We start from the raw sequence: 12,677 nt of genomic DNA, 5'->3' as shown, positions 1-12,677 counted from the left end.
TCATTACTTATGTACTTTCCTCTGTGTTTTGTCACCTTTCCCCTATCCACCGTTGCTTCTTCTCTCTCTATCTTTCCCTTTCTGTATCTGTACCTCCTCTTTCATTATTCCTCCCCTCTCTATCTCTCCATTCTTTCCCTTTCCCCAATCTCTATCTCTTCCTCCTCCTCTCTCTCTCTTGCACCTTCTCTCCGGGGGGGGGGGGGGGGGGGGGGAGTCAAATGTATTGCTGCACACGCGTTGCCAAATAATTTCCAAACACCCCCTAAACAAGTTTTTCTCTGTGTAAAAACACCCCCTAAAGGAGTTTTTCTCTGTGTGTAAAATAACCCCCTAAACAAGTTGTCACCAGAATATGACCCCGGAAAAAATACACTAAACACGTTTCGCTACTCTAAAAAAAAAAGGCTTGGAAAACAATACCCTAAATACGTTTGACCCTGCGATTGACCAGTCTTTAAAAACTACCCCTTTTTTTTGAAAATCAGTGTTTTTGATACCCTTAACGAGTGCATGCGCAGCCTGCGTCGAAAAATGAAAAAAACACCCCTCAACGTGTTTTTTTGGTCACGCGTGTGTACAGCAATACTTTGACTGCCCCCCGGGCTTCACTCCCCTTTTCTCTCTACCCCGTCTCTCCCACCATCTCGACAAGAGGCTTGAACCCCAAAACTACTATTAAAAAAACCCATCAGAGTGAATATTTTAAAAGCCAAAACAGACAATACACCTTTCATCTATAAATTTGTATCCCATTTTAAATAAAATGCATATATGATTTAAGCTACACGTGCATGGCTAAGTTCGAATTCTATGAGATATTGTGCAACCTTCAATTGCTCATATCATAATGAAAGACATACCCCAAAACATGACATAGTGAAATATTTATATCAAATATGACGACACAATAAAAGAGAAGTCTAGTACAGGAGGTATATATTTCATAATTGTGCAAATTGGCATATTATTTATTTCACTCAACAAATCAAATAATTTGATCGCAAACTGAGTAAGAACAAAAATTCTGCAGACGTTCTCGATAATGAAAGCGGTAAAGAAAGAAAAGAAAGAATAATTACAATCAGTGAATTCATACATCTGGGGGATCAAAGGCTACAAAAAATAAATATAAAAAACCCTCAGCTAAATCTCATACATTTCTACTAATAGTCAATATAAGATAAATGACTGAAAATATATTTAAAAAATACAAATAACACTGAGATCTCTGACCAAGCACACATTTTGCTGTCCCTTGGGCATTCTGTAAAACTGTAGGTCCTCTTTTTTTGTCCTTTTGATTCATAATCACTACTTGATGCAATTATAAACAAACATCCCGATCATCTGTAAAATGACCATCTCCATATTTAATTTAATGTCAACAAAGATTTATATTGCATGGAGGAAGGGGTAAAACTGTGATACGTCATTTTAATATCGCCTCGTCTTCTTGTGGTGGTGTGGTATTAACTGATCAATGAAAACCTCATGTTGGTTTTAATTTAATTTTAAGTTAAACATATTGGCCCGTATTCTGAAGTCAGGTTTAACTTAGACCATGGTCTAACTCTGTGCTAAAATTATGGGAAGCCAAAAGAGTCACATTTTTTTATTAAGTTTTATGTTTCTAATCTTTCTTATATTTACTGGGCTCTATCCTGATTCATCGATGGTGAGGACAATCATCTATTTATACTTCCTAGACAATTATGAATGATTTGAGAGCCAAATGAGCTGAATTATGATATCTCTACTGTTAGTGATTTAGGTAACAATTGGCTATCCAAACTTAAACCACAACTTTAAACCTGAGTTTAAGTTAAACCCAACTTCAGAATACGGGCCATTGGCTACTATTTCAGCATAATGAATAAATCATTCTGCACAGCAGTAGCTCCCTACATACCCCTCCTCAGATTAAGAGTTTCCAAAAATTTACATCTAATCTTTTGGGCCCATACTTCTAGCTCACTAGAGCTAGTGAGTCACTTGTCCATACAATGAAGCACTTGACACATTTTGAGCAAAAACGTTTCACTCTATGGGCAAATTGACTCACTTTTATTTTCTGTGGAACATAAATAGTAGGATATTACTGAAGATCCATGCCTAGCTTAACTACAAGTTTTTGTAATTTCCCTCCCCCTCTATCAATGTGAAAATCTTAATTTTTATCAGGTTTTATACCTGAATGTTACACTCACATCCACCACTCACTGATGCCCAAAGTTTCCCCAAACCCACTTATAAAAGACCATAGTACATCCATCATATCAATGAGGATATGTCCAATGCAGTTCCCTGATTGCATGTGATCTCACGCTCGGTCAATGTCGGAAACAGGGGCTTGGCATCGGGAGGGAGATCTCTCCCATCCAATAGCTACCCAGGACATCGGACGAATGCCGCCTGCCCTGCGACTATGTACAAAATTTCCCTTGACAATGCATCTTCCGTTGCCATGGCAACCACTGGATGTTTTCCACCTCCGCATCCTCCGGCCAAACCACTGGCCCGAGAGAGAGCATCCCCAGGCGTCGGAATACCCACTTGCTGAGTGTATTGAAAAAAAGCTAACAGAGTGTAAGAAGAAGCGTTGACACGTGTCATGGTAGTATACGCTATGCGATAGGTTAAGTGATTTACAGGAGTGTTTCCTAATAGTTGACTAGATTAACTTGTTTTACATGTGCCTGATGGGCATATAGGGTGTTGATTTCACTACCAAAAAAAACAACCAAAAGTAAATTAAATGTAAAAATCCTATCTACTCAAGCAAAGTAAAAATTGTAACTACGCTGACTACCAAAAAAGAGAAGAAAACACCTTCTTATCGACCTTCTAATTTGTTTACAATAAAAGCAGCAGAACATAATAATATTTTGCATAGTTAGACTTGATGATTTCTTTGTAAACCAACAAAAAAAAATGTTAACAGTAGTTGAGACATGAATCTGCTATAGGTGTAGAAAATGTGCCGAAGCAAAACGTAAGGGGGGGGGGGGAGTACACTGAGGGTGAGGAGGTGATTTTGATTACCCCAAAGGGTAGCATCTGAGTATACATTGTAGCATGATTTCACAAGAATTCTACAGACTTGCTTGGGAAACAGAAAGTGCTAGGTACACAATAAGTTTATATAGGAATGATGGTATGTAGATCGTCAGTATTATACAGTAAGTTTGGAATGATGTCATCAAGACTGGTAGCCTATCTTGAAATAGCTCATACGGTCTTGACTATGTCCATTCCAGACCAAAAAACGTTACCATGCTTTCGTGCGTGTGATGTGTATTGACGGCACAGAAGAGGAATATCAATACTCCCAATACGTTGAAACAAGATAACTTGACATACATAGACTCAATTCTATAATGCTTTCTCACTAATATCATTCAGATTATATAAAAAGTATTTCATGTGAGTACAGTAACATTCAAATCAATATTTTGGGTAACAATATGCCCATGCATTTAGTAGATATTACCATAATTATGATGGAAGAATACATTATATTACCTAATAGACATTATGTACATATTTTTACTTCACTTTGCTTTTCAAAGTCATATACCAAGACCATCAATTTTGTTATGTTTGTTCTAGAAAAAAGAATCCAAGTTTTGATTTTGATTTGTCGACCCAGAGCACTCAGCTATAGTTATAGAATTAAAAACCTGAAGGTTATGAATATGACAATGATACATAATTTCATGGTAATATCTTATAGATTATTACTTTATATGATTATTTTTACAGATGGTGACATTGTACAAAAGAAGCATACACACTGAGAGTAAATTGACCTGAATGACATGGGCCTGTTACACAAAGCTTAGCAATCATCGTAGAAGTATATTATTACGATTGATTGCATTGACCACAATGTACAATTAATTGTGAAAATCAGGTGTACGATCAATCGCTATCCTTTGTGTTACGGAACCCAAAAAAAAATCACATGATAGTCCATACAGGACGAGGTGCACAAGTAGTAGGGTTTTCAGAGGCCCGGATCTGGTAAACAAAAACACATTCCTGTGTCTTTAGATTATTCCTTTGAAATATTTCATAAATAATTATAATAACATGTCACTGTGTTACATTAGTTGAAACTTAAGAACATTAGGAAAAGGGGAGGAAAAACTGCAATTAAAGCAAGATTATAATCCCTAGCAAGGAACAGAATGTCTACTCCATTTGATACTCAAAATTGGCTTGAAAAACACCTGCCATGGCAAATAATGAAGCACCCATGACCGGTGGTAAAGGGGGGAGAGGCGTACCCCCAGAGACCCCCTCTTCATCCTACCGGTCACATAAAATATATAAAGCTCTACAATTATGTAGGCACTTAAATCATTCAGATAAACCGAGAATTGAAAATATCCAAAAATCTACGAACCTATCGTCTCTTCTCTTTTTCTCGATCGCTATGAAGTTAAAGACTGAAAATTGCACACACCTATACATGGTTCAATATATACATGAGTAATAAACTACACGATCCTCTTGTTAATTACGTATAAGAGTAAACATTTCTTCACTCGATCACTGAATAGTTCACTTGCTGTGATTATGGGAGTTTATGAGTATTGTTCATAATGTGCCACGTCTTTCATGACATGGCGTAACGTTAGAGTAACCAGACATCAAACCGCTGAGCAAAGTGAGACAAACAAAAATAATATATTGTTGCAAAACCGACTTCACGTCATAACCAATATGAAACTGGTTAGAGTTTGTTACTAGACCGCTACTTCATGGTTACATTCTAAACTACGTATACATGACAAGTATTTTCATAGGGTGGCAGCAGTCTCCAACTATGCAGGCCCAGTTGAAAACTACTCCAAGAGGCAGTTTAAGCTGGATGTAACTGCAATGAACCAGTTCAGACCGGTTCACACTACCCAAGCTATGGATGTATATTTCATATTCTAGTCTGTTTTCAGCCATTACTTTGCTAGCATGCAGTTTATGGGATGCTACTATCTGGTTATACTTGTAAATTCAAATAATTAATCCTACAATAATGATTGCACATTTTTGATAGTTTAGTATGGAATGTGCCGAGCGCGTTACGATGCTATGTATAATACATCCTGAAAAAGCTCCATCATTTTTTGTCTCCAACTGTGCAACAATATCATAACATGGAATAAAAAGTACACAGAAGTTCAGATATTTTATAAAATTGCTATGGCAATAATTCATGTATATAAGTATATGTATATTATATATATATTTATATATAATATATTCACAACGATCATGTTATAACATGATACTGTAAGATAGGCATGATAAATATATCTGTACAATAGATTGATAAAACAACATCACATTCTTAAAGCACTACATCATATACATGAATATTGTTCTACAAAGAAAGTCAACTTTTTTATCTTCTCACTGTACATGAAAAGCAAGGAAGAAATATAATTGTGTTAAAACAAGAATATCGCTCCTTGGTAGAACACCCTGCTTGTGGCTAGTAAAGGCTCATTCACATATGTTGACCAGCTTTCTCACATCATATGTGAACGGGGCTTCACATGGCAAAATAATAAAAAGACATACAAACAGCAAACTAATGGCACTTAAATGCTTACATTCATTATATCACAGAAAAATAATAATCATTACAAAAAAAAATCGTTATTTGAGTAATTAATTGTAATTAAGATGGGAAAGGTATACAGAAAGTGATATATTTCTTGGTTTGAGGATAGGAGAAAGAAGATATTAATTTGTTCAAAGTGCAATGTTATTGTTCAATAGTTCTATGAATATGTGAAACATTGACTAAAATATATTACCAGAATGCCCTTACAAGTTAAAACCATTGCTGATATAAATATATATATCATTTATTCCTTTATTTGTGCATTCTGCACAAAAGGAAATACCACCACAGGCCCAATTTAATTGTCTCTTACTACAGAAACATTGAATACTGTAATATCATTCATCTATTTTTTTTAACTATCTAAAGCTAATGCAGCTGTTTAAAATATTACCTGGCATATTCATATATAATATGGGTAAACAGCCCTATACAATATAATGTGTAATTTTCATAGCATAAATAGTCCTATACAGTACCTTGTGTAATTAATTACCGAGTAATTTTGGAGAAGGGTGAGCTCGAAATAGCTATTTCAAATTTTATATGTCTATGAGCCACTGTTTTCAATTGCACTGAAGCCCTATTGCATGGGAGATTGAAGTATCAATGCATATATGATTCTCAAAAGACCATTATGACACACATGCTCAGCAACATGAAACCCCATATGCCATATAGGGTTAATATGGTCTACATATAGTTTAGGGATATTAGGTATAAGGTATATGGTAAAAAAATGGTAATGGTATTCAAGTCCACATAGGGTGGATGGTGGCACACCCATCACACACTTTCAAATGAAACATGTATATGACAAAATAATCACAATGGGATCATATTAAGCATAAGAGAAAGACCAAGATACTGGTTTCAGATTTAGAATAAGATAATCTGTCAGCTTGATTAAAAGCTAACATTATCTACAATACCTGTACTTTGCACATCAACTATTCTGAATATCTATGCAATATCTTTTTGAAAAAATTATAAAAAAACAACAAAGGGCTAAGTTTTAAATGCTATTCAGAACTTTCCTCATCTACAAAGCTAGATGGCACTGTCATACATTGCAATGTAATAAATCAAATATATAGAATTACACAAGTTAGCAATTCAAAAGAGAAGCACTGTTAACATACTTTGATTGAAATGTTCAAAAGTCAAAAAAGTGGAAGGAATTGAATTGACTATATACATCACGCCCACTCATCCTCCTCCGTATCGGAATACCCACCGGCGCCACCCTGCCCATTGTCAGTCACATGCTTACGTCCAGGTCCTCTTGGTACACCCTGTGGTGTCCTACGGGGGCTATGTCCCTGTGTTCCATGACCCCGCCCCTTTTCCACACCCCCTGGTCTGAAGCCATTGGGCATACGGGGATCTACATGTTGGTCAGGAGGGGGCGGGTCTTGAGTTCGCATCACGACATCATAATGCGGAGGCCTATCGTCCATTTGGAGTCTGACATCCCCCTTGCTTCCCCCGCCGCTGTTACGTCCACCGTGCTGTGGTGGCGGTAGCCTCATCGGACTATGATCTCTGCTACGAGGTACACTAGGACGTTGCCTCTGCCTGGGTGTAACACTACCACTCCCACCACCACCACCACCACCACCACTGCCGCCGCCACTGCGGCTCTCTCCTGGAACTGTGGGTAATCTGCGACCGGTGTGTTTCCTTGAAGGTGGGCTAGACTGGGAACCCTCCGGATCCATACGCTCGCTACTCGATGCTCGCGACTGAGAAGGCCCAGCTTGAAGTAAATCTCTCGTCTCCCTCCAGCCCGGCGACGGGCGCCTGTGACTGCTCCCGGGCCGGTCCGGTCCAAATGGATCTTCGTAAGAAGGTTCATCGTACATGTCCCTGTCGTGGAACTCCACATAGTCAGGACCACGATGCCTGTCTTTCCTTCGGCTTGATGGTGAGTGTGACGGTGGAAACCTCTGAGGTGAAACGTCCCGTCCGCTTATAGGTGCTCTTCTCCTAGGAGACGGGGACCGCCCTGATAGAAAAAAAAAACAAAAAAAAAACACTCACATCATTACATATCTTTTCATCACTGTATGAAGGAATAAGAAGCAATACTTACCTATTCATATGGATGGAATAAAAATATCAGTTTAAAATTTTGAAATAAAATACACATTACATTATACAAAACCTTAAAAATATATTTGTATATTTTTAAATTCTTAAATTGGATAAATGGATTTAATTAGTTAATTTGTTGGTTATCAACAATTCTCAAGTTGGATAAATGGATTTTATTAATCAATTTGTTGTCTTGTGGAACTACCTGCAAATTTAAGGGAATTGCCTAAACAAAATTCCATCAGGTTAAATTAATTCACAAGCTTGACTGTGTATACCTTCTATTGACAGTGTACAAAAGATAAATCTTTCTTTTAAAACTTTGAATTTTGAGTAAACTTTGTAAGTTGATATCAATTCACATGTAATGAAATGAGAGTACTTTTTTTTCATTTATCTAATATCATGTTGATTTACATCTCATTTAAGACAAATTTCTTAGAAGTAGAAAATAATCATCGGATTCATATTTTTGGTCTTATTTCACACTAAAAGTAACAGAATGCCATTTATTTCTTTTGCAGACTGAAACAATGTATCTTGCAGAATACTGCATGTGGTGACTTAAAGTTATGAATAATTAGTTTTAATACCCTGACGTGTGTTCCATATCTATCGATTTTCACTCAAAGAAATTAGGAAACAAAAATGTAATATCAAAACAATCATTTCATGAGTTGTATATATACACAGCGTGAGGAAATAAATAAAAGTTATGTATTTCACAAACAAAAATACATAAGTGTTAAAGTTGGTACAGAGAACAGGGAGAGAAAGGATGATGCCTGTAATTTTTGGATAATAGATAATAATTTTTGGAATACATAATTTCTTCAGATAAAATTTACCATTGTCACTGTAGTAATATCAGACATTTTATTAGGAAAGTGAAAATAAATGGTTAGTTGATAATACCCGAGTCTATTTTACAGGCATATTTCCTTAAAACCCTGTTCTCATATCAGCACTTGACAACCAAAATTTAAAAAATAAACATAATAATAAACATACACAAACTGTATAACATATTCACAAATAAAATCTAGTACATACATACACAAAAGCAAACAGACATTCAATCAAACAGTTGGGATTGCATCCTATTTGAATTTCAGTTGAAAAGAACCAACTACGAATCTCAAACAAACAGATCATTTTTCTGTTAGTTGCTGGAAAATAGACATTCGAAACATAACACTACATTATTCTGAAAAATGAAGAATAAATGAGGAGCCTCAAATAATTATTCAGACCAATTGGCTTCTTTCTCATAGTTCTTTTAAATCAATCTGATTGACCTATATCATTTTATCTATTAGGAACCAGTGAGTATGACTTTGCTTTCCTATGACTTAAATCCATCCAAGAAATAAAATTTAATACAAAATTTTAATGATTAATATATTATCAAATACCCAAGACTGATGAAAAATTAAAAGACATTTGGTTTGTTGACAGCATGCCAGCTTAAAAGCTTTCACCTTAAAGACTGGATTGGGAAATACATTTAAACACAACAAAAATAATAACAACATAAAACATTTACAGGATCAGCTCTTGTGCATATGATACAATGTGCAAGGGACAAAATGCAATATAATTGAAGAAACCCTCTTAATTTTTTCAAAATAATCCTCACCAACTAATTCAAGTTGATTAGAAATAATGATAATAGCTTTGTGAGAACATTCAAGGCATGGCTATTATTACCCGAGTTTAGCTTGAAGAGCCACTTGATCAGCAGTGCTCAGTGTTACCTTAATTTCCAAGACACAAACACCAAGTCATCGAATCCCCTCCTCATTCTTTGAAACTACCACAACAACTTAAAATCAATTTTTCTCCCCAATATGAAAAAATAAAAAAACAATTACGCCTGTTTTTCATATATTCGTATCTGCCCTATTCTTTTTTGTTCCTTTAAAATATGGTAGACAAATGCATGTCTTTGGGAAGTCAGAACTTCACAGAAATGCCAAAATTGGTTGAATTCACCTCTCTTGAGACATCTTGGCAAGGAGCAGGTCTAACAGAATTAGTTCCACCTCCAGAATGATTGTGACTAATCTAAATTTCCCTCTTTGCTTTCTTGGCATTCATTCTTATGCCTTAATCAATCTATCATAACTGAAATCTCTTCCTCTATCGTGATTTCATCTCCCTGCCAGGAGAATTAAGTGGAAGAATAATTACGAGGTAAATACCATCTTATTTGCTCCACATTTATAGCTGTTGGTAATATCTTCCTGCTAGAGAATTAAGTGGAAGAATAATTACGAGGTAAATACCATCTTATTTGCTCCACATTTATAGCTGTTGGTAATATTTCTGCGACATTCAAAGTATAAAATATGGGGAAGAAGCATAATTTACTTTGTGTCTTTTCTAAAGGTTGTGCTTTGGTTTACTGTAATACCCTCAAACCTGGGTTACAGGTTTATTACTCAACAGATTTGATATTCCAAAAATTTGTTATTTCTCAATAAGAGATAAGGTTTGATCATCCAAACGTTGGTTGGTCAATCTAAAAATAAAGTTTATTCAAAGTTTAATTAATCCAAAAATAAAATAAAGTTTGTTAATTCATGGGTTTTATAATCAACGATTAAAAAAAACCCCAGAAGATACAGTTTGTCAGTTATTTAGGTACTAATGATCCTTATTTCCTTTCAAGACTTTCAAGCCATTGAAATCACGAACCTTGTTTCATTCTCTGACTATCAAACCTCTGGAATGACCATCCGTATAGTCCTCTCGGATTAAAGAACCTTGAGAATAATGAACTTGCAAAATAATTCCACAAACCCTTTTTATTTCTGGACTAATGAACAAATATTGGTCAATCTGTAAGCTAAGTTACTGATCCTTTGGAATATCTAAACAATTTGAATAACAGAGATGTGAAATGTGGAAAGACACCAGAAAAAGTAGAGTGGGTAGGGTAAATATTTTTTGTATTAAAAATTTGGTATATACATACATACATATATATATATGTATATACACATAAAACAAATAAAAACTTTATATGAAAACGCCATGAAGAGATGCAGAACTCTTTGAATTATACATATATAATTTAATAGATAATTTGGTTTTATATCCTTAATACCTCTGAACCTATAGCAAATAGTTGATAAATCTGATTGATATAATTAAATTTAGTGATAATTATCATCATGTGAATCAAAATCTATAGCTTTTTGATAATGGGCAACCATACCATAAGGCTTTGGGTCAGATTTCAGAAGTTAATAGTTGACAGGATAAACTATTACTATGTGCAAAATTCAAATCATGTAAGTGTTATCGCACACAAATATTGCAATACATATAGTGCTCTTATACACAAATTTATCTACTCATCAACAAGCACAATACACACACGATACAAACAACAATTATACATATTTCAATCTTTTCATCATAACATTTATATAAACACATTTAGTACATTGTGTGCAAAGTGATGGATAATATAGTTCAAAATGATGATTTAAATAGCAAAATCAATTATTGTGGTACAGAGAAACATGAAAATATATATATTTCAAATCATACGAAAGGTAAATAATTGATTTTTTAAAAAGATGTATTTCAGGTGTATTTCACGTTTGAAATGCAAGAAATCACACAAACAAAAATTACATGAGCAAATTATAATGGGATTGTGTACTGGAGTATGCTTAATGTTTTTTCATGTACATGTTATATCATTTTTTATTGTTGATGGATATTTCTGATTGTTGAACACACTAGTAAATAAAAGTTTAAATTAAAATCTAAAATGATTGGATAAAGTTTGAAGAATGCTTATGAAAAAAGGATTTGGTGTGGTAAAAATTATTTGTTTCACATGTATCAATATGAAAGAGTAATCGCTTTAAACAAGAAAGCTAGATTTAGAACATACTCCATTCGTTACATCATGTCCTTCACAAAAAAATCAGCATTAAATCATCGCATTAGCTTGTTGTAAGCCATGCAATCAAATCGGAGCTTCAGCAAGCTCCAAAAATACCATTGTAAAGGTTGAAATAGCATATGTGGTTGTGTTACTATGGTTTCCAGGCATGGGTTAAGAATGGAGATATGCTCTTCAGAGGAATTACAGGTCATTCAAGAGTTAACTGACCCTATAGTCACAGCAAACTGACATAACACACACTCAAAACTAGAGACTTTGCACTGGCTAGGTACAACAACAGCAGTGAGAGCACGAGAGGAGTAGACACACTGTGGGCTCACAAAGCACGAGTCCACAGCACTTAGACGCAATGTGCATAATGGGTGTAAGCTCACTCTCTACATGTCACACGTTACTGTGGTGGGTTGCCACATGAGGAAGTTGTACTGTGGATTACCACGTGAGAATCTACACTGTGGGCGCTGCACTTTTGCCTGCATGTATCCACACCATAAGATTGATCTCCTTCATAGGGGAATTTTTGTCTAATCTAAAACACTTCCTTATAGTAAAAACTTATGTAATAATGGACACATCTGACTTTGGTGTGTCAACATCAAGTAACAAAGTCAGAGTGGAAAGAAATCATTTACATGCCCTATGAAGGCCTACTGCCAGCGCATAGCAAAAAAAATATCATGCAGCATTTACTGTGGGGAAGGCAATATCACAGTTTAACTTTCCCATGTGGAGCACCCCCACACAATGTAACCACAGTGTGAACTTAGTGAGTGAATGCGGTCTTTCATCAGTGTGCATAAGCTTGCTTTTAATGTGTTACCTGGACTCAAGAGTGGTTGTGAGGATGACACGCTGTCCTCCGAATCTAGCCGTTCATGACGGCTACTACTACTAGCACCCTTTAAGGAAGCACGCAGGGGGCAATGGGAAATCAATAGACACGGGTTAGTGAAATCAAAAATAAAAAAAGAAAAATCCTCAAAACATTACACATTCCTGCTTGCATGGTATATTACT

At 35.4% G+C, this 12,677-nt stretch overlaps 1 protein-coding gene across 2 annotated transcripts in view; it reads right to left on the bottom strand.

The window, feature by feature from the left end:
• Positions 1-938: 938 nt before the first annotated feature.
• The window catches only part of LOC129277777 (serine/arginine repetitive matrix protein 1-like), a 41,693-nt gene continuing 29,954 nt past the window's right edge, over positions 939-12,677 (bottom strand). For both annotated transcript variants that reach the window (XM_064110218.1, XM_064110217.1), the window contains exons 7-8: positions 12,481-12,559; positions 939-7,643 (exon numbers count right to left, since the gene is read on the bottom strand). In XM_064110218.1, coding sequence (XP_063966288.1) covers positions 6,835-7,643; positions 12,481-12,559 — 888 coding nt within the window. In that variant the 3' untranslated portion in view covers positions 939-6,834. The remainder of the gene's footprint in view (positions 7,644-12,480; positions 12,560-12,677) is intronic.

The sequence above is a fragment of the Lytechinus pictus genome, chromosome 15, assembly GCF_037042905.1.
Source record: "Lytechinus pictus isolate F3 Inbred chromosome 15, Lp3.0, whole genome shotgun sequence".
Classification (NCBI taxonomy): Eukaryota; Metazoa; Echinodermata; class Echinoidea; order Temnopleuroida; family Toxopneustidae; genus Lytechinus; species Lytechinus pictus.
Note: the sequence above shows the minus strand (reverse complement) of the source record. Positions and strands in the feature narration are given on the sequence as shown.